This window comes from Melopsittacus undulatus, assembly GCF_012275295.1.
Source record: "Melopsittacus undulatus isolate bMelUnd1 chromosome W unlocalized genomic scaffold, bMelUnd1.mat.Z SUPER_W_unloc_3, whole genome shotgun sequence".
Taxonomy (NCBI): domain Eukaryota; kingdom Metazoa; phylum Chordata; class Aves; order Psittaciformes; family Psittaculidae; genus Melopsittacus; species Melopsittacus undulatus.
Genome location: NW_022993945.1, coordinates 1,789,783 through 1,812,696, shown reverse-complemented (window position 1 = coordinate 1,812,696; position 22,914 = coordinate 1,789,783). Strand labels below are relative to the sequence as shown.

Below are 22,914 nucleotides of genomic sequence, written 5' to 3'. Positions count from 1 at the left end.
AAAGGCCAAAACAGAAGGAAAGGAACTATTCTAGCTTCACAGATAGGGTTTGAGTTTAAGGTGGACAAGGCTCAGAATGTGCGCCTTGATTCATATATCTGCATTGTTACTTTGAAATGTGCCTGCAGAGTGTGTCTTCCTGCTGTAAAATGCTTTAAATGGAAATACCAGGATTTTTTTTTCCCCTGAACATTTAAATCTAAGGGGTTTGGTTTTTTTTTTAACAGGTTTTATTTTGTGGTCTGTCTTCAAATCATAAAGTTAAAACTGTTTTGAAAGCCTCTCCTTAATCTTGCATGCCTTCCCCTTTCCCCTAAGTTCAGCTTCTTAAGCTGTTTCATAACACTTCATGCATAGTTGATCCTGTTCCTGTGGGTCTTGAAATCAGTTTTGTAATCTTGTAAGTGCTTTCCTATGCTACAGGGGGACAATAAGCGGTTATTTTGCTGATCCTGGAGTCCTGTTTCTGGTAAATTCTTAAAGCTACTGTGTTTCTTATTTTATACAGACTCCAGTGAAATACTTTGAGACTCCCATAACCACATGGGTTGGAAGGGACCTCATGAAGATCATCCATTACAGCCTCCTGCTTAAAACCCAGATCTTGCAGGAGCAGGTGGCTCACGATTTTATTCAGTCAAGTGTTGAACATCTTAATGATATAGAGAATCCTCCACATCCTTGGGTCCCTCTTCTAGTGTTTGACCATGCCCATGACTTAAATAGTAAATAGTTTTAAAAGTTGGAATTTCCCATGTTCTAACACACCCCTGTTGCATGCACCTCTGAAAAGTCTGAATGTCCTCTCTGCTCTTTCCCATTACATAGTTGCAGACAGCAGTGTGATTTCTTCTCCTTTCCACTACTACCCCTTATGGATGAACAAATCTATTTCTCATAGCTTCTGCGACATATTTTTTAGCCATCAGCCATCTTGAAAGCCCTCTACTAGACTCATTCCTTTGATGTCTGCTTGTGAGGAGCCCAAAAATGGGCTGTACTGGAATACTGGTTTCCCTTGTTTTGTATTAAGGCAGCTGGCAAGTCCCAGCTAGTTTTATAATGCAGCTAAATATTGCAAGTTCTGCAGATAAGATGAAGAGCTATGGTTATGAATAATGGAGGGGTCTGTTCACAAGGCAAACTCTCTAAATATGTCTGAAAAAAAGTTTAAGGAGCTGTTCTGCTAGACTTGAAGCTAATGATAAGCCCTTCTTAGATTAATAGGAATGTTCACTTAGAAAAAATATCATGTCTGGAGGTCTTGGTTTTCAGTGTACAATCATAGAATAGTTAGGGTTGGAAAGGACCTTAAGATCATGTAGTTCCAAATGCACTGTCATGGGCAGGCATCCTCACCCTAGACCATGTCGCCCAAAGCTCTGTTCAACCTGGCCTTGAACATTGCCAGGGATGGGGTAGCCACAGCTTCTCTGGGCAACCTGTTCCAGTGCCTCACCACCCTTACAGTAAAGAACTTCCTCCTTATATCCAGCCTGAACTTCCTTTGTTTAAGTTTGAACCTTTTCCCCCTTGTCCTATCACTACAGTCCCTGATGAAGAGTCCTTCTCCAGCATCCTTGTAGCCCCCTTCAGACACTGGAAGGGTGCTATGAGGTCTCCACGCAGCCTTCTCTTCTCCAGGCTGAACAGCCCCAACTTGCTCAGCCTGTCTTCATATGGGAGGTGCTCCAGCCCCTTATCATCCTCCTGGCCCTACTCTGGACTTGCTCCAACAGCTCCATGTCCTTTTTATGTTGAGGACACCAGAACCACACACACTGTTGCAAGTGGGGTCTTAGAAGAGCAGAGTAGAGGGACAGGATTACCTCCTTCGACCTGCTGGTCACGCTCCCCTTGATGCAGCCCAGGATACGGTTGATTTACTGGGCTGTGAGTGCATGCTGAAGCTGGCTCATGTTCTCACTGACCAGCACCCCAAGTCCTCCTCTGTAGGGCTGCTCTGAATCTCTTCTCTGCCCAAACTGTAGCTGTGCCTGGGATTGCTCCGACCCAGGTGCAGGACCTTGCACTTGGCATGGTTAAACTTAATGAGGTTGGCATCGGCTCACCTCACAAGTGTGTCAGGGTCCCTCTGGATGGCATTCCTTCCCTCCATTGTGTCAACCAAACCACACAGCTTGGTGTCATCGGCAAACTTGTCACTGACAAAGATGTTGAACAATATCTGTCCCAACACTGAGGGACACCTCTCGTTACTGGTCTCCAACTGGACATTGAACCGTTGACCACAGCTCTTTGCGTGCGGCCATCCAGCCAGTTCTTTATCCACCAAGTGGTCCACCTATCAAATTGATGTCTCTCCAATTTAGAGACAAGGATATTGTGTGGGACAGTGTCAAACGCTTTGCACAAGTCCAGGGAGATGACGTCAACTGCTCCACCCCGTCCATCAGTTCTGTAGCTCCATCATAAAAGGCCACCAAATTGGTCAGGCAGGATTTCCCCCTAGTGAAGACATGTTGACTGTCACCAAGCACCTTGTTGTTTTTCATGTGCCCTAGCGTGCCTTCCAGGAGAATCTGCTCCCAGCTTTTGCCAGGCACAGAGGTGAGACTGACTGGTCTATAATTCCCCGGGTCATCCATTTTCCCCTTCTTGAAAATGGGGGTTATATTTCCCTTTTTCCAGTCATCAGGAACTTCACCTGACTGCCATGATTTTTCAGATATGATGGCCAGTGGCTTAGCAACTTCATTCACCAGCTCTTTCAGGACCCACAGATGGATTTCATCAGGTCCCATGGACATGTGTATGTTCAGGTTCTTAAGATGATCTCAAGCCTGAGCCTCTCTTACAGTGGGCCTTAGGTCTTCATTTTCAGTCCCTGCATCTGCCTTCCAAAACTTGAGCAGTGTTGCCAGAGCCCTTGCCGGTGAAGACTGAGGCAAAAAATTCATTGAGAACTTCAGCCTTTTCCAAATCCAGGGTAGCTAGTGCTTCTGTTTCCTTAAGGAGAGAGCCATATTCTTAGATTTCCTTTTGGTTGCAACATACCTATAGAAGACTTTCCTGTTATACTTGATATCCCTGGCCAGGCTCAATTCTAACTGGGCCTTAGCTTTCCTGACCTTGTTCCTAGCTTCCTGTCAGTGTCCCTTTATTCTTCCCAGGCAGTCTGTTCTCACTTCCACCTTTTATAAGCTTCTTTTTTCCTTCTATGGAAAGTTTTATTATCTGTGTGATTAATCTGTGTTGAAATTTTCTAAAATTCATCTGTATTTTGTGTTTCTAATTTAATTTCAGAGCTACGTGATAGAAATTGAGCATGGCATGTATCATTCTAAGCCTGGGGTTAATCTGCAGTGCCCAAACATAGCATTTAGGACATGCTGTCGTGAATGATTTTTGTTCTGCTTTTACTGAATAGGATTTTGAGATCTTGCTTTAGGAACTCCCAGTAGCAGTGAATGCTCAGATGAGCAGACCTGGCCATACCTTCTTGTCCTTGCTCCAGCACTGAGCCTTAGGAACTGATCTAATTTGAACTCTTAATGGTTTTCCTGTTGGAAAGGTTACTGGGTTAAATAGCTTCTGTTCAACTGCCTTACCTACCTCTTACAGTTCTTGTTACTGAGTTTGAAGTCTGTGATGCTCACAGGTGGCTTACATTTCAGTTTTGTGGGTGTTTTTTGTTTTGTTCTTTTTTAGTGTTTATATATTTAGCAGAGAATTTCTGGGGGAAAGTATGTTTAAGCTGTGTCCCTTGTGCACTGTACCAGAGATTGTGAAGTGAGCCAAGAGCAGTCTCATTTCATACTCCAAGGAACTCTGCTAAGGAGTAGCACTAAGCCTAAGGATTATGTTCAGCTTTTAGACATGCAGATATGGATCACCATTTTATTCATCAGCTATTGTAGATATGAAGATGTTGATTTTGAGCCAGAGAGAGGCTCCATTTCCATCTGTGTTTCAGATCTGAAAGTAGCATTAGCAGTCTGCAGCCTATGAAACTTCCTTTTGTTAAATACTGGAGTCATTTTCTGTCTGTGTATTATTATTTAGTGTATTATGTTGATGATTGTGCATAAAATTTGACCTGTGTAATATCTCTTTCAGTGACCAGGAGCCTCCTTATTCAATGATCACGTTGCATGAAATGGCAGAAACAGGTATCAGGGCATTTTGTTGGGCATTTCAGTTGTGGTTCCAAAGCACCAAAAAAAAAAAAGTGCCACAACCCTCTTTTCTTTGCAAAGACAAATGTATGTGAGCAATATGAGTTATGATTTGATGTAGCTCTAGAGAGGTGGGATCCAAAATACAGTTCTACTGTTCAGAAGCTTCACTGAGCTTATTGCCTTTGCCTCAGCTTTGAACTGTGTTAAACTTCTCATGTGAATTCTCCAGAAGCATCCAATGGATGGCCAAAACTCGTAACGGCATTAAACCATAAGCTACATAGCATGTCTGTCTGCAGCAAGACAAAGCCAACCTAGATATGTATGGTAGACATGGTTTAAACCCATGTGCTCCTGTGCTGGCAAATAGTACATGCTTTTTGTCTGGGGTTTTGCTGTGCTCACCTCTGCTTTATTGATGTAGTTGTTCCAACCCTGTCCCTAAGTTCTGCATTATGAGCTTTGTCAGCACAGGCTGTTTTATCTTTGTTACAGTTGGAGAAATTCTCTCAGCTCAAGATTTTTGTCTCTTGGTAGAGTTGCTACTGGTCTTAAGAAATATATTTCTAGATCATCATGAATTAATCAACCTGATTAGATATTATAACACTTCAGTAAATGTTTTTCATGGGAATGTGCAAACAAGCTCAAACTCCAGTGTATTACCTATTTACTTGTCACTGTTGAAGGGAGCATGAAGTGTCTTGAACATCACTCTCCTATATGCAGATACAGACTCTGTCTATATTTTCACTTTGAAGGGAACTACTTTCTTGTAAATCAAAATCTGTTTACTTTATTAGTAGTTTAGCATCTTATATGTGGATTACTGTATACTTGCAAATAGAGGCTGTTGTCTACTCGTTAAGCAGTGGGAGCTGTTCCTTAGGAAAACATTTTCTTTAGACCACCAGGCATGGGGCAAATTAATGCAGTTCCTCAGAGGCCCATGTCTTCCCACTTGAGGGAACTCAGGAAGAGTCCTCCAATTCTTGCTAGAAGAAATACTTGCTTAGTGTCATCATGGATGCAGCATTTCACATTTAAGAGTTGATATTAGATACTGAACTCTTAGAGTATCGCACTGGAACAAAGTGCTTGTCCATATTGGTCATGAGTGTTCCTTCCTAATACCAGTGGGAGCTCAAGGATGCTCTGGCCTGGGCAAGACTGTTCTCCAAACAAGAGAGGGGTTCACTATTACCCTAGCTTCTGTAAACCTTTTTCTCCTTGAATTTAAACTTTTAAACTACTGCCAACTAAGATATTGATGTAAAAGGTAAACTGTTGGGTTGTTCTTCAATTTACATTTAGGGATGTATTTTGAACATTTCAGGATCTCAGTGTTAATTCTGAGTGTTACTTCTGTTTTGTGGTTGACAGATGAAGGCTGGTTGGAAGTGGTCCAGTCTTTAATTAGAGTTATTCCATTAGAAGATCCCCTGGGACCAGCTGTTATAACACTGCTACTTGATGAATGTCCGCTGCCAACAAAAGTGAGTCTAAGGCAAACATATTTACCTGTGGCTGAATTTCAGTTATTCGTGGTTGTCACACCCATGATAGCTCCTGAGAGGGTTTCACCAGTGATGCAAAAATGTGAGCTGTTCAGAAAACGGCTGTGACTTGCAATTTGGAGTAATTTGTGGTGACTTGCTATATAATTATATCTTGGTATGATATATAATGTTGGTCAATGAGAAACTGAACACGAGCCAGCAGTGTGCGCTTGCAGCCCAGAAAGCCAACTATATCCTGGGCTGCATCAAAAGGAGTGTGACCAGCAGATCGAAGGAGGTGATCCTGCCCCTCTACTCTGCTCTTGTGAGACCCCACTTGGAGTATTGTATACAGTTCTGGAGTCTTCAACATAAAAAGGACATGGAACTGTTGGAACAAGTCCAGAGGAGGGCCACGAGGATGATCAGGGGACTGGAGCACCTCCCGTAGGAAGACAGGCTGAGCAAGTTGGGGCTGTTCAGCCTGGAGAAGAGAAGGCTGCGTGGAGACCTCATAGCAGCCATCCAGTATCTGAAGGGGGCCTATAGGGATGCTGGTGAGGGACTCTTCATTAGGGACTGTAGTGACAGGACAAGGGGTAATGGGTTAAAACTTAAACAGGGGAAATTTAGATTAGATATAGGGAAGAAGTTTTTTACTCTGAGGGTGGTGAGGCACTGGAATGGGTTGCCCAAGGAAGTTGTGAATGTTCCATCCTTGGCGGTGTTCAAGGGCCGGTTGGACAGATTCTTGAGTGCCATGGTTTAGTATGAGGTGTCCCTGCCCATGGCAGGGGTTTTGGAACTAGATGATCTTAAGGTCCTTTCCAACCCAAACTATTCTATGATTCTATGATAATTGCTACTTAATGCTAGAAGATGGGGGGGGGGGGGGGGGGGGATGTTTTTGATGGAGAAGAACAAGAGGCCTTTGGTCTTTAGCTGCTTTACCTGCTCTCCTCTACTGCCCTGTGGTACATGTATGCTCTGCAGATACCATGAAAGTAGTCCAAGTTCTGTCTTTCTGTTTTCCAGTTCTGGAAGCTGCACAGTTACAAGTCCCTACTGAATTTGTTCCTGCCCTGTGCATAAGCAATACAACACCAGTGTGTGTTAAGTTAAACACGTAAGATGTTTTTAACTATGAAATATTCAGATAGAGTTTTGCCAAGTTAGAATACTTTTCACTGACCTCTTGTCCTGGGTTCAGCTGTAATAGTTATTTTTCTCCTTTTTAGTAGCTGGCTCAGTGCTGTATTTTTTTCTTTAGCCTGAGAAGTGTGTTGATAACACACCCATGTTTTATTCGTTGCTAAGTAATTCTTACCCTGATCAAGGACTTTTCAGTCTCATGCTCTGCTAGCGAGGAGGGGTACGGGAAGCCAGGAGGGAGCAGAGACAGGACGTCTGACCCAAACTAGCCAAAGGGGTATTCCATACCACAGTACGTCTTGCCCGGTATAGAAACGGGGGAGTTACCTGAAAGGCCAGGTCGCTGCTCCAGTCAGGCTGGGTATCGGTCACTCACTCCCCCCCTTCCCCCCACACTCCCAGAGGGATGGGGAGGAGAATCAAAAGAATGTAAATCCCACAGGTTGAGATAAGAACAGTCCAGTAACTAATCCTGAACAGAAATCTGGGCCTTCTGAGTAACTCCCCTCAGTTTCCATACTGAGCATGATGTGCTGTGGAATGGAATACTCCTTTAGCTAGTTTGTGTCAGGTGTCCTGTCTCTGCTTCCTCCCGGCTTCTTGTGCCCCTTCTCACTGGCAGAGCATGAGACTAAAAGTCCTTAATCAGAGTAAACATTACTTAACACACTGATGTTTTTAATTGTTGATATCAGCACTGTTCTCAGGCTAAAGATGAAAACACGGCACTGGACCAGCTACTAGGAAGGAGGAAAGTAACTGCTATAGCTGAACCCAGGACAGTTACCCTCATTGGTGACTTCCTAAATTAGTGTGGCTACAGAAAGCCTTTTATTCTCTCCAGAGCATAATTTATGACATCTTGCAAAGCTGACACCTTCTTAAATTTATGATGGGGATTGTGGGCTCTTTTCTGGGGAGCTTATCTCTTCAGTTCTGAATTCTAAAGTCTGAAACTGCCCTTTTAGTTTGGAAAGGCTGTGAGTTTTAGGACACTGGAAACAGAGTAGATGGCGTGCCAGATGTGCTGGTTGGTAGTTTGCCTTTGTCTACTTGTCTAATTTGTATTGCTATAGGTAGGTTACTTGTCTATGTCCAGAGTGTCCCGAGTTGTTCATCACACCAGTGACCAATTTGGTGCTAATTGTAAAGTTGCAACTCTTGATTATGTTGAACTTTTCTTCCCATCTGTTCTGTATTACCTTCTTATCTTAAGAGATAACCATCCCATGCTGTCTGTGATGTGATGCTGACTTTAGTAATATAATATAAAAATAATTGGTTATACAGGGGGAAAACTGTATCTGACGCTGATGATGAGGCTTCTGATTTTTCTTTTTCAGGATGCATTACAGAAGTTAACTGAAATATTAAACTTAAGTGGAGCTGCTGCTTGCCAGGATGCTTGTCACCCTGCCAAACACCGTAATACAACGGCAGTTCTGGGCTGCTTAGCAGAGAAGTTAGCAGGTAAAGCTGTGGGATTCTTCAGGAAGGTTGCACTTGGCTCACTGAGGCACCATCTGCTGTAGCACCCATGCTGCAGACGAGTTCAGAAACATTGTCTTGGAACTGAATAATGTTTCACATTGCGGGGAGACCTTGTGTGAAAATCTACTGTGTGATTAAAACATTGAGCACTCCCTAGCTTGGGTCTGAATGAGCCGTTCACAATTACACATACTTGAAAAGCATCAAATCCTTCTGATGTGTGGTTAGTGATTGTGGATCAGTGTTTGTTTATGGTATATTGCCTCAGTACTGGTCACCAGTCTCTTCTGTAGATCTACTCTGGCTGTGTGTGAATTACTGAGAACACATAGTTCTTTTACCAGTAGGCAGGAGTATCAAATGAGTAGACTTGGAAGCTGTAGAGAAACAAAAATATGTGTTTTTTTTCTGCTAAACGCATATTGTTCTATTGTAGGTCACAGAAAAGATTCCCTCTTCTATGTTAATGAAAAGAAAATTGCTGGGATTCTATTTTAAGGTGTCTTCTTGTACAGAAATTTTTATTCCTTGCCATTTCTAGTACCCTGCTGGAAACTGACAATTTAGTTACTTTCCTGCTGATGGTTGATTTTGTATCTAGCTTTTTGATCCTGTTCTGAAAGTGGACAGGAAAAGGAAGAAAAAGTGGTTGTCTGGTATCACCTAATGGTTATTAAAAAAATTGAGTGTTTCTGTCAAAAAAAGTAAAGAACAAGGGCAGGAAGCTTTTTCACGCTATAATACTTCTACCCTGTTATAGAATCATAGAATAGTTAGGGTTGGAAAAGACCTTAAGATCATCTAGTTCCAACCCTCCTGCCATGGACAGGGACACCTCATATTAAACCGTGTTACCCAAGACTCCATCCAACCTGGTCTTGAATACTGCCAGGGATGGAGCATTCACAACTTCCTTGGGCAACCCATTCCAGTGCCTCACCACCCTCAGAGTAAAGAACTTCTTCCTTATATCTAACCTGTTGACGCAGGAGTCACGGACAACGTGGAGACGATCAATGTGATCAAGCAATTGCCAAAATTTATTCAGATACAGTGCCCCTTTTATACCCTTACGCTCTTAGGTTTCTTATGTAACAGCCTTGGATACTGAGCTCTAATTGGTTAGTCTAGAGGTTACTACCATTTACAAAGCTAATGTTTATAACTTGTTATAATTGTGATTAAATACCTTACTCTAAAAATACAGTGGGAAACTACAAGCTTGGCAGAGATCATTCTCTGCACGTTTTCAGTGGAAAATTACAGAGGCCTAACAAGACAATTGACCTTGCTTATGCCTGCCAAGAATCTTCTTACTTTACAGTAATAAGGCTCAGCGTATCGGAATTGCTCACTACATGGCCTTGGCTCTTTAAGAATTCCCACACTAACCTAAACTTCCTCTGTTTTAGTTTGAACCCATTACTCCTTGTCCTATCAGTAAGTCAAAATTAGATACTGTCTCTACTTTCATTTTAGTGGACAGAGATCTTACTGTATCAGCTCAGGCAGCAAATCTGTTAATGCTGTGTTGGAACTCACTGCAATTTGTTTCAGTTTGTAGATGCCAGAGTTGGGTTTCCTTGTACTTTTCTCTTGATTAAGCACACAGTGTTTCAGGGCTTTTTTTTTTAATTTTATTTTTAAATCGGCTGCTTGCTATGATGCTGCTGCAAATTGTATCATTAACTATCAGGTAGGCTACATTAGGTGCTCAGTTTTACTTATTTTGGGCTACTGATCAATGGATCTGGTCTTTATACATTGATTCTGGAAATAAAAGGGAGCCAGTCTCTTTTCAAAAGTAATGAGCATGAAAATAATAAGCAGAGGGTGGTGGAGTCTTCAGAATCTCAGAAGTGTGGATCAAACTCTACCCATTTACAGCAGGTAAACTAAATATGTTTGTAATTTGCCAGTAACTGTGTAATTATTAAATGTGTACCAAATATTTGACTGGGAACAACAATAATTGTTCTACATACATTGGGACTTGGACCTGCTCAAGCGAGTCCAGAGGAGGATACAAGAATGCTCTGAGGGCTGGAGCAGCTCTCCTCTAAAGAAAGGCTGTGAGAACTGGGCTTGTTCAGCCTGGAGAAGAGAAGGCTCCAGGGAGACCTTAGGGCAACTTCCAGTTTAGGTACTACTTTAGGGACTACAAGAAACCTGGAGAGGGGCTTTGGACAAGGGCCTGTAGGGATAGGATAAGGGGGTGTGGCTTTAACCTGCCAGAGGGGAGACTGAGCTGAGCCCTTAGGCAGAGGTTCTTCCCTGTGAAGGTGGTGAGGCACTGGCACAGGTTACCCAGAGAAGCTGTGGCTGCCCCATCCCTGGCTGCGTTCAAGACCAGACTGGACAGGGCTTGGAGCAACCTACTCTAGTGGAAGGAGGGTGAAACTGGATGAGCTTCCACCGCAGATGATTCAAGGATTCTGCATTATAGTTCTGCTTTGCTGAGGAGTTCTTGTTCTTTAGTTTTTGTCTTATGTTTAAAATATCTGTGCAATGAACAGTATATGGTAGTTCCCGTAGATGCGGTCAACCTTTAATGTCCTTATAGGTCCTGCAAGCATAGGCTTACTCAGCCCAGGCATATTGGAATATTTACTTTACAGCCTGGTAAGTATCTTCCATCTTTTTGTATGTATCTATACATAGCAATTAAAATGCATTTTTTTCGTTATTGTGAAAAGTTAGGGTCATATTCGGTAAATACTGATAATACCTGTTACAGAAAATTGAGATTCCAGAGAGTCTCTAGGATCTCCATCCTTGGATATAATTAGAAGTCACTAGGACAAGGCACTGAGCAGCCTGATCTCAAACCAGCTCTCCACAGGAGGCTGAACTAGAGGAGCTGTGGAGTTCCCCTTCAACCTTAATCATTCTGTGGCAGACTAACAGCTTCTCCTACCCATCTGTGCTGGGTATTTATTAAATAACTTTTCTTCCTGCCCATGTCTAGAACTTCCAGTCCCATCCGACAGTGATGCTTTTTGCACTAATAGCACTGGAGAAGTTTGCACAAACAAGTAAGTATTAGCCTGACACTGCTCTTAACAGCCATACTATGCTTCTACTGTAACTTAGGAGCATGAGAGGCTGGGTTGGTGTAAACACAAATATGGAAGAGAAATGTTTGTCCACTTAGGCAAGAAATATTTATCGCTTTATTTCCAAGCTCAGCATCAGTGTCCCAATAGGTAGGAAATCAAGTAAGGGAGATAGGAGACCAGCATGGTTAAACAAGGAACTGCTGGGCAAACTCATGTGGAAAAAGAGAATCTATGGATTATGGAAGGAGAGGCTGGCCACTTGGGAGGAATATAGGACAGTTGTTAGAGGATGTAGGAAGGCAATTAGGACAGCTAAGGCCTCCTTGGAACTTAATTTTGCTAGTCATGTTAAGGACAATAGAAAGGGCTTCTTCAAATACATAGCAAATAAAACTAACACAAGAGGCAATATAGGCCTACTGCTGAATGAGATGGGTGCCCTGGAGACAGAGGATAAAAGGAAGGCAGAGGTGCTGAATGCCTTCTTTGCCTCTGTCTTTACTCCTGCAGACTCTCCCCTGGGGGCCCAGATTCCTATAGCCCCAGAAGGAGTCAGGACAAAGGAGGAGTTTGCTTTGGCAGGTGAGGATTGGGTTAGGGATCAGCTATGCAATCTGGACATCTATAAATCAATGGGTCCAGATGGAATACACCCATGGGTGCTGAGGGAGCTGACGGAGGTCATTGCTAGGCCACTCTCCGTCATCTTTGGAAAGTCGTGGGAAATGGGAGAGGTGCCTGAGGATTGGAGGATGGCAAATGTCACACCAGTCTTTAAGGGCAAGAAGGAGGACCCGGGTAATTATAGACAAGTCAGCCTTACCTCCATCCCTGGAAAGGTGATTGAACAACTTATTCTAGAGGCCATCTCTAGACATATCAAGGATGAGGGGGTTATTAAGAACAGCCAACATGGTTTTACCAGGGGGAAGTCATTTTTGACCAACCTTGTAGCCTTCTATGAGGAAGTAACTAGGTGGAGGGATGATGGTAGAGTGGTAGATGTGGTTTTTCTTGATTTCAGTAAGGCATTTGATACTGTCTCCCACAGTATCCTCATAGATAAGCTAAGGAAGTGTGGGCTTGACGATCAGGTAGTGAGGAGGATCAAGAACTGGTTGAAAGGAAAGTTGTGGTCAATGGGGCAGAATCTAGCTGGAGGTCTGTGACTAGTGGAGTCCCTCAGGGGTCGGTGCTGGGACCAGTGCTGTTTAATATTTTCATCAACGACCTGGATGAGGGAACTGAGTGTACCCTCAGCAAGTTCACCGATGACACTAAACTGGGAGGAGTGGTTGACACACCAGAAGGCTGTGTTGCCGTTCAGCAAGACCTGGACAGGCTGGAGAGTTGGGTGGGGAGAAACTTGATGAAATTCAACAAGGGCAAGTGTAGAGTCTTGCATCTGGGGAAGAACAACCCCATGTACCAGTACAGGCTGGGGGTTGACCTGCTGGAAAGGAGTGAAGGGGAAAGGGACCTGGGGGTCCTGGTGGACAGGAGGATGACCATGAGCCAGCAATGTGCCCTTGTGGCCAAGAGAGCAAATGGCATCCTAGGGTGCATTAGAAAGGGTGTGGTTAGTAGGGCAAGAGAGGTTCTCCTCCCCCTCTACTCTGCCTTGGTGAGGCCGCATCTGGAGTATTGCATCCAGTTCTGGGCCCCTCAGTTCAAGAAGGACAGGGAATTGCTTGAAAGAGTCCAGTGCAGAGCCACAAAAATGATTAAGGGAGTGGAACACCTCCCTTATGAGGAGAGGCTGAGGGAGCTGGGTCTCTTTAGCTTGGAGGAGACTGAGGGGTGACCTCATCAGTGTTTACAAATATGTAAAGGGTGGGTGTCAGGATGATGGAGCTAGGCTTTTTTCAGTGATATCGAGTGATAGGACAAGGGGCAATGGGTGTAAACTGGAGCATAGGAGGTTCCACGTTAACATCAGGAAGAACTTCTTTTCTGTAAGAGTGACAGAGCACTGGAACAGGTTGCCCAGGGAGGTTGTGGAGTCTCCTATGTTGGAGATATTCAAGGCCCACCTGGACAAGTTCCTGTGTGATGTACTCTAGGTTACCCTGTTCTTGCAGGGGGGCTGGACTTGATGATTTTTCGAGGTCCTTTCCAAGCCTTGGGTTTCTGTGATCCCTCTTCTCCTGCAAACTCTTGAGATATTTGCAGGAACTCAGTGCAGTCTTTCCCAGTTGGAAATTGATGTAGAAAAACTCATGCCATGAGGCCTTTGTCACTAAAATAAATCTATTACAGGTAGAGAACAGCTATGATTGGGTATTTGCAAGCAGGAAAAAATACTTATTGCTTTAATGACACCCCACCCACAAACCGTTGAGGGATTTGTGGAAACTCAGTCCTTCTCAGCTTCAAAATTGCTACATAAAGACTTCTGACATAAGACCTTTGTTATTTGAAAGGAAGTAAATCTCTGTTAGAGAGATGGAGAACAGGTGTGATATAATAGTCTCTTGATGAATCTCTGTGCTGAGAGCTGGTATATGGGATTGTGAAGTTAATGCACGTCTGCTTGGGGAAAGAAATTTATGCTATTTGTAATAGGTTTAAGGGGGGGTTCTACTGCATTTGTAGAATGTTACTATTTTTAACTGAACTTGTCACTATAACATTTATTCTTTTTTGCTGTCATTGCAGGTGAAAATAAATTGACAGTTTCTCAATCATGCATTAGCGACCAACTGATCCTGCTTGAGAAATGGACAGATAATCCAGACTATTTAAAACGTCAGGTTGGGTTCTGTGCCCAGTGGAGTTTAGACAATCTGTGTAGGTATAAGAAAGCGATGGATTCAGTATATAAACTGGGGAGAGTCTTCCAGGAGGCCCAGATTGCTGCTCGGGTTGGGCTGGGTATCAGTCGGCGGGTGGTGAGCAGTTGTATTTTGCATCACCTGTGTTCATTGTTTTCTTCTCTTATTCCCCTTTTAGTTTTATATTCTCTCTGCTTGTTATTTCCATTATCATTATTATTATCGGTGGTAGTAGTAGTGGTTTTATATTGTACCTTAGTTACTGGACTGTTCTTAACTGTGGGTTTTATATTCTTTGGATTCTTCTACCCATCTCTCCGGGAACAGGATAGGGAAGAATGGGGGAGAGTGAGCGAGCGGCTGCATGGTTCTGTTTTACTGGCTGGGCTTAAACAACAACAGTTCTTTCTGGTGCCCAACATGGGGCACGAAGGGTTGAAATAACAACAGGTCTGACCAGAGTGTGTCTAATTGTATTTATGATAAACAGTCATTCTTTTGGATTAATAGTTACTTATCACAATGTTGATGTATTTGCTCTCAGAGTTGTTGAGCTTGGTCTTAGAGTTTCAGCATTTCATACCTTACTTGCAGCCAGCATTTGCTGTTTTAGTGTTTATCAGGTTTGGGTTCTGGACTATGGTTCTTGTTTTGTTGTACTTTATGGTAATGATTTGTAATCATAGAATCATAGAATAGTTAGGATTGGAAAGGACCTCAAGATCATCTAGTTCCAACCCCCCTGCCATGGGCAGGGACACCTCACACTAAACCATATCACCCAAGGCTTCATCCAACCTGGTCTCGAACACTGCCAGGGATGGAGCATTCACAACCTCCCTGGGCAACCCATTCCAGTACCTCACCACCCTAACAGTAAAGAATTTCTTCCTTATATCTAGTCTAAACCTCTGCTGTTTAAGTTTCAACCCTTTACCCCTTGAAATGGCTCTGATGTATTTAGATTTGCAACATAAGGGTGAATTGTTTTTAGCCCAGTGGGCCCATGACATTTCAGGCCTTCAAGGCAGAGATGCAGCATGTAGATGGGCTCATGATCGAGGGGTGGACTTAACAATGGACACTATTGCTCAAGTTATTCAGGAGTGTGAAGCATGCTGCAGTTAAGCAAGCCAAGCTGTTAAAGCCTCTTTGGTATGGAGCATGGTGGCTGAAGTACAAATATGGGGAAGCCTGGCAAATTGACTATATCACACTCCCACTGGCCCTCAAAGGCTGCCACCATGTGCTTACCATGGTGGAAGCAACTATTGGATGGCTGGAAGCATAAGCTGTGCCATACGCCCAGCCGTATCAGTACTGTTATGTACTGTATGAGGCAACAAAGTTCCTGTGGTGCACATAAAGAATTTTCTGGGGAAGACAGTCTGGGTTATTCCTGATTCAATATATGCAAACCCACTTGTGGGATTGCTTTTGCTCAGATACCTGGATGTACTTGATGGGTAATGCGGGAATATGGGTAAGTCTGGAGTCTGGGCCCCTCAGTTCAAGAAGGACAGGGAATTGCTTGAAAAGCGCAGAGCCACAAAGATGATTAAGGGAATGGAACATCTCCCTTATGAGGAGAGGCTGAGGGAGCTGGGTCTCTTTAGCTTAGAGGAGACTGAGGGGTGACCTCATCAGTGTTTACAAATATGTAAAGGGTGGGTGTCAGGATGATGGAGCTAGGCTTTTTTCAGTGATATCGAGTGATAGGACAAGGGGCAATGGGTGTAAACTGGAGCATAGGAGGTTCCACGTTAACATCAGGAAGAACTTCTTTTCTGTAAGAGTGACAGAGCACTGGAACAGGTTGCCCAGGGAGGTTGTGGAGTCTCCTACGTTGGAGATATTCAAGGCCCACCTGGACAAGTTCCTGTGTGATATACTCTAGGTTTCCCTGCTCTTGCAGGGGGGTTGGACTAGATGATCTTTTGAGGTCCCTTCCAACCCTCGGGATTCTGTGATTCTGTACCTCAATGGGATTTAATTGAGGGGGGGGAAAACAGCCAATGAACTCAATTATATGCTGTTGCTTGCTATATAACACTTCTGTAGCCCACCAGCTAGATGCCCATCTCTGCCACCCTGGGCTGTGAAAAGAAGGTATGTGCTGTCATGATCATCATCAGGGAATAGTCATGGGAAAAGCCAGCAGCTGTGGAACTGTCCTTAGGTCACTGTTGACTGACCTTGACTTCCTTCCAATCATTACTCCAGCAAAGAATAAACTTGGATGAATCTAGATGAGCCCAGCAGCAACCAGATGAGTTCATCAGTGACATCAGCAGGCAACAATCCAACACTACACGCCATCTCTCCTGCTCTGAAAGACTGTTAGAAGAGATGGAGCTCTTGTAACATCATGGACTGAATGAATTGAACAACTTTATAGGGATTGGTCCATGGACTAAGGAATAATATTTCTCTGTTTTTGTTTGTGTGTGTATATGTATGAGACAAAAAGCAATGGTATATTGAAAAATGTGGGATCTGAGCATGATGTGAATGCCTTACAGGAATAAGTGGTGGATCCTGTCTTGGGTTCAGCTCTAACAGTTATTTTTCTCCTTTTTAGTAGCTGGTACAGTGCTATGTTTTTGGCTTTAGCCTGAGAACAGTGCTGTTAACACATGGATGTTTTTAGTTGTTGCTAATAATGCTTACCCCCATCAAGGTCATTTCAGTCTTATGCTCTGCCAGTGAGGAGGGGCACAAGAAGCCAGGATGTAGCAGAGACAGGACACCTGACCCAAACTAGCCAAAGTGATATTCTATCCCACAGCATGTCATGGCCAGTAAAAAAACTGGGGGGAGTTACCCTGAAGGGGCAGATAGCTGCTTGGGTTGGGTTGGGTTTCGGTTAGCAGGTGGTGAGCAATTGCATTGTGCATCACTTGGGTTTATTGCATTTTGTTTTTCCTTTCCCCTTTTAGTTTTATATTCTCACCCTTTGTTATTTCTGTTATCAATATTATTGGTGGTAGTAATAGTGGTTTTGTGTTATACCTTAGTTACTGGACTGTTCTTATCTCCACCCATGGGATTTACATTCTTTCAGTTCTCCTCCCCATCCTTCTGGGAGCAGAGGGGAGGGAAGAAGCGGGGGGGGGGGGGGGGGGGTGAGTGTGTGACGCTCTGCATGGTTCTGAGTTACTGGCTGGGCTTAAACCATTACTACAAGGATAATGTTTGTGAAAGAAGTGGTTTGTACTCTTCAGATGTGAGCTGCAATGAAAATTGTTCTTTGTACTGTAATTCCTGTAACCCATGCTTCAGTTTATGTGCTCAGTTGCTAAGTAGTATAGCTCTGTCTCCAGAACAGCTAGATTACTGACATCCTGGTGACAGTCACTACTGTTATCATACCCCAGCAGTTCACAGTTACAAAGAATTATTAAGGACTTTTTAAAGTATAGATGCAGTCTTGTGTTCAAACTCGAAGAGTGTTTGAGAAAGCACTTGCCAAGATCTCTCTTTTTGGATGATGAATAATCATCAGATTCACTTATTTAGTTTTGACTTGGAGGGTGTATTTCTAAAGACCTTGTAGTTTCTAATATCTTTGGTAAAATTTGAGTAAATCTTCTTGTTGGGCTTTAGCCAGCTTATGAAAGGCCAATGTCAGCTGTGTTTAGTAAACATCTGTGTAGGTGTATAGCAAGTTTGGGATGTATGAAGTGTCTTAATTTACAAATCCGAGATCTTACTCTGCATGTGTCACCAGTCTGACACCTGCAAGATAAATACTTATTATCTTTCATGTGAAAAGGGGATGCAGGGAGAAGGAACTGCTTTGGCTCAGTTCAGGTTTCTTATTTCTTTGGTTTTGTTTTTTTGGTTGTTTTTTTTTTTTCTTACAATGATAAATCCTGAAGCTGTGGCTTCTTAGAGTCATAGAATAGTTAGGGTTGGAAAAGACCTTAAGATCATCTAATTCCAACCCCCCTGCCATGGGCAGGGACACCTCACACTAAACCGTATCACCCAAGGCTTCATCCAACCTGGCCTTGAACACTGCCAGGGATGGAGCATTCACAACCTTCCTGGGCAACCTGTTCCAGTACCTCACCACCCTAATAGTAAAGAATTTCTTCCTTATATCCAGTCTAAACCTCTGCTGTTTAAGTTTCAACCCGTTACCCCTTGTCCTATCACTACAGTCCCTAATGAATAGTCCCTCACCAGCATCCCTGTAGGCCCCCTTCAGATACTGGAAGGCTGCTATGAGGTGTCCACGCAGCCTTCTCTTCTCCAGGCTGAACAGCCCCAACTTGCTCAGCCTGTCTTCATATGGGAGGTGCTCCAATCCCCTGATCATCCTCGTGGCCCTCCTCTGGACTTGTTCTAACAGTACCATGTCCTTTTTATGTTGAAGACACCAGAACTGCACACAATACTCCAAGTGAGGTCTCACAAGAGCAGAGTAGAGGGGCAGGATCACCTCCTTCAACCTGCTGGTCACACTTCTTTTGATGCAGCCCAGAATACGGTTGGCTTTCTGGGCTGTAAGCGCACACTGAAGCTGGCTCATGTTCATTTTCTCATCGACCAACACCCCCAAGTCCTTCTCAGGGCTGCACTGAATTTCCTGGATTCCTTACGTTTGCCTGTGGGTTTCCTGAAAGTAGAAGCTAGACTGTAGGAGCTCTAGTCAGAGGTCTAGGTTGTGCTCTCATGTTTAGCAGCTATTTTAGCACACAGTGTATGGGAAGTGATGCTGTTTTCATGCTGGCAAAATGTCAATATCTCATTCAGGTATGCCAAAAATTAACTGGATCCCAGAGAGATTGATTGTCCAGGTGTGAAATGATTAAAATAAGGGTTTGCTACAGCTGTAATTAAAACAAGTTTTCTTTTGCAGTTTTAAAAGAAGGCAGGCAGTTTACATATGAGAAGGTTGACTTGACCAACATTAGGGCTATGCTGAACAGTAACGATGTCAGTGAATACCTGAAGATATCTCCACATGGATTAGAGGTAGGATATAATTTCATGATTCCAAGCTAAAAAGGAGCCTGAAGAAAAAGGCAGTTTTTAACTCTTTTTGATTGCTACTTGCTCCTGTTATTTCCTGGAATAAATCAAAATTCTCTGCTAGCTTTGTATAGAAGCTTTGCTTTGTCAGAGAGTCCTAACATCGCTATACTGATCTCAGCTGGAGAAACGTTCACACTAAAGTAACACCTGTATCTGTGCCCCAGAACTTCAGAAGAGTGAGGAGGATCCTAGAATGGTTTAGTTAGGTTGGAAAGGACCTTAAAACTCATCCAGTTCCATCCCCCTGCCATGGGCAGGGACACCCACTAGACCAGGTTGTTCCAAGCCCTGTCCAACATAGCCTTGAACACTGCCAGGGATGGGGCAGTCACAGCTTCTCTGGGCAACCTGTGCCAGCGCCTCAGCACCCTCACAGGGAAGAACTGTCTAAAATCTCATTTCACTCTCCCCTCTGGCAGGTTAAAGCCATTCCCCATTATCCTTCCCCTACAGGCCCTTTTCCAAAGCCCCTCTCCAAGGTTGCTTAGGAGGCAGCTGCCTCTTCATGCATTTTGACTAAAATTGTTCATAAAGTATAATTCCTCTATAATAGTTTATAATAATAAAAATTAATGTTTTAATTTAAAAATTCTAAAAATATAGGAATTTTTTAATAATATAGTAATTTATATCACTCCTATTTGTTAATTGTCTAGTCTTGCAAAGCCCATGCCAGGATTTTTGTCTCAGCCATGTGGCTTTTTTTCTTTCCCCCACACACTACTTTTTCTAAGAACTTTTTTGACTACTTACACATGGGTTTTCATGCATTAACATTCAAATACCTCTTTGTTCTTTGTACCAGGAGTCAACTAATAACCAGTAACTTGGGTCTTCCTATTCTGCTGTCTTGGTCTTTATTCTTTAAATTGACTCTGTCAACTTTCTACTTTTTTTTTCTTTCCCTTGTGGCTTACCACTGAACAATTCTCAGTCTTGTATACTACTAGTTTGTGTGAAAATTATTGCTATAAAGAGAGGTCACTTTCTGTCTGAAGTGCCTCTAAAATTATGTTGTTGTATTCTTATATGCAGAAACTTGATCCAGGGAAGAAAGGGGCTTGTTTGAATGCTACTTTTGTAGAAACTTAATTTTTTGTTTGGTTTTGGTAGGCTCGATGTGATGCCTCATCCTTTGAAAGTGTTAGATGTACCTTCTGCATCGATTCTGGAGTTTGGTACTATGAAGTTACAGTCATTACTTCAGGAGTGATGCAAATAGGATGGGCTACCAGAGACAGCAAATTTCTCAATCATGTGAGTACATGTACTTGGTAACAGAAATATGGTACGTTTTGGATGTGACAGTTTCCTTTTTAAAAAAATGTGATTGCAAAAACATGAAACCCTTCTTGCCTTTATTCTGATAATACAGCATAAGTGCACTGTCTTATTTTATAGTTTGCTTTTCTCTCCCTCTCATCTAGATAACTTAATCCTATTCTCAATTCTAAGTACTCTTCTTTCTACTATTACAATCAAGTACTTCTTAGCATTAAAGCAAAATGTGCCATGTGCACATGAAGTCCAAGCCTATAGTCAAAGAATAATCTTGACTGTTAGTAGAGATGTAACTAGGACTTCTTCTTAAGTCTTTGTAGTAACTCTGTATGCCTGTTGTAAACTCAGTATGCTGTAGCATAATTTACTTGAGTAATTCCATAATACTAAGAAAATGTAATGATTACTACCCAAAAAACTTGTCTGCTTCAGCTTAGGGAGGACTTCCCATATGATCAGCCTTCCAAACTTTAATGGAAGTTCATTCAAGTGCAAGGTAGTATTGCAGTACAGAAGGCGAGTGTGGCCAGCCTACCACCACTAACCACAATGGAAATACAGTGCTGGGATTTTAAGTTGACATTACTACTGGCTGAGCTTGAGTAAGAAATGTACCTGTAGCCCTTCTTTATTGTTGTAGTTGCATGGCTTTCTGTTCCTACTTGGAATTTAATTTAGGAGAAGAATTATATTTATATATTTAATGTAGAGATAAGCAGTTAAAACTGCTTATTTCTGATTGTTATAGGAAAAATTCATTCTATAGCTGGGTCAAACGCAGAAGCTAATATGAAGATAGGCTAAATACATACATGTGCATAAATGTTGATGGTGGGTGCTATGACAGAAATACATCAAGGACATGAAACAAACACCAGTGGCAAGAAAACCAAGGAATGGGAGAGTAGCTTTTCTTAACATTTAACTTCAGTCTTCCTTCTGAGCTCAATCATCTTGCTTTATCTCTCCTAATTATTCATGTCTATAGCATTGTCCTCTACTGGTGTATGACATCTACATCACATCCACAGTCCAGTCCTGCATTTCTAGCAGGTTATTACATATCTGCCCTGAGCACAGGCATTGTAGATGTTGAGTGTAATGGAAACTGAAATAAAAGGCTGTGTGTCTTCCTTTAGACTGCCAAGAGGTTTAAAAGATTTTTCACACTTACTGGTAAAGAGCTTAGTGTAGATGCATTTTTCTGTCTGTGCTTCCTGTACAAAGTATGAAAACAGGAAGTGTCACATCTGAGCAGGAGGATTTTTCTGTTGCTACAGCTGGTTGGCTAAATGCTGCTGTTGTTCAAGCTTATTGAGTGTGTACCTGAAATACATGTTATCTTCTGGGTATGTTGCAGTCATCAGAGTAGCCATATGCTTTTTATTTACAGCATGTGTAACAAAAAGACTAGTCTTAAATGTGACATTAAACGCCCATTAACTGGGCTTAGCTTTAATTTGTGAACTTGGAAGCTTGTGTAATCAGATGTGCTGTCTAATATTTGCACTCCAGACAAAACATTCTAAGCACAAGCTTTTTGGGTTGTATGCTTGGGCTCTCCTACATGACAGATTCTTCTCCCACTCTGAAACTTTTAGTTTTGCATTTGTCTTGGACCTTGGCACTGTCACTTGATAACCTCTTCGCAAGCTGAGGGAAGCTGGCACTGAAAGGGCTGCAATATGCAACAAATCCAGTGAAGGGACAATGGGTTTGTTATCTTTGTACATTCTGATGGCACTGGGATATCTTGTGGGGGAAGGTACTACAGGTCTGGTAGTGGGCCTTCAAGATAAGAGAGTAGTTACAGTTCTGTTTAACTTTTTAAGATGCAAAAAGTTAACCTAGCTATTTGGGTACTAGCCTTCTGATTTCTGAATATTTTAATAGGATTGATTTGAGCTCACAGAGAATAAAAAACGCTTAGGAGACAATATCCCTTTCTTTCCCCCTCCTTATCCCAACAAATTCCTTTTGATGTGAAATGAAACTTAAGACTAGTTGGAAAGAATTGTCTGTGTAGGTAGGAGAACCTTTCTTGCTCTGGATGAGTAGTATAGCTGAATAAAAATACACTTGAGCCCTTATGTGTGAGGTCTGCCTGCAGACTGAAATGCTTTACTCTTTTTCAAAAGGAAGGTTATGGCATTGGGGATGATGAATATTCCTGTGCCTACGATGGCTGCCGGCAGCTGATTTGGTATAATGCCAGAAGTAAACCACATTCCCATCCCTGTTGGAAAGAAGGTACTCAGTCCATCTTCTGCTGTTGATCTGGATTTCTGCACAGGACTTTCCTCTTGCAGGTGTCTAGAAAGCATTTTGTTAGTAGGTGGGAACAGAGCAGTTACTGCCTAATCTCTGTGATACCAAAAGTTTAATAATTGGGTGACATGGTTTAGTGTGAGGTGTCCCTGCCCATGGCAGGGGGGTTGGAACTAGACGATCTTAAGGTCCTTTCCAACCCTAA

At 42.7% G+C, this 22,914-nt stretch overlaps 1 protein-coding gene across 7 annotated transcripts in view; it reads left to right on the top strand.

The window, feature by feature from the left end:
* Window positions 1-22,914, top strand: part of LOC117438240 (RING finger and SPRY domain-containing protein 1) — a 62,920-nt gene that overhangs the window by 28,081 nt on the left and 11,925 nt on the right. For all 7 annotated transcript variants that reach the window (XM_034073747.1, XM_034073752.1, XM_034073746.1 and 4 more), the window contains 9 exons: window positions 4,081-4,133; window positions 5,526-5,638; window positions 8,137-8,263; window positions 10,848-10,906; window positions 11,253-11,319; window positions 14,002-14,133; window positions 18,985-19,100; window positions 20,274-20,417; window positions 22,580-22,691. In XM_034073747.1, coding sequence (XP_033929638.1) covers window positions 4,081-4,133; window positions 5,526-5,638; window positions 8,137-8,263; window positions 10,848-10,906; window positions 11,253-11,319; window positions 14,002-14,133; window positions 18,985-19,100; window positions 20,274-20,417; window positions 22,580-22,691 — 923 coding nt within the window. The remainder of the gene's footprint in view (window positions 1-4,080; window positions 4,134-5,525; window positions 5,639-8,136; window positions 8,264-10,847; window positions 10,907-11,252; window positions 11,320-14,001; window positions 14,134-18,984; window positions 19,101-20,273; window positions 20,418-22,579; window positions 22,692-22,914) is intronic.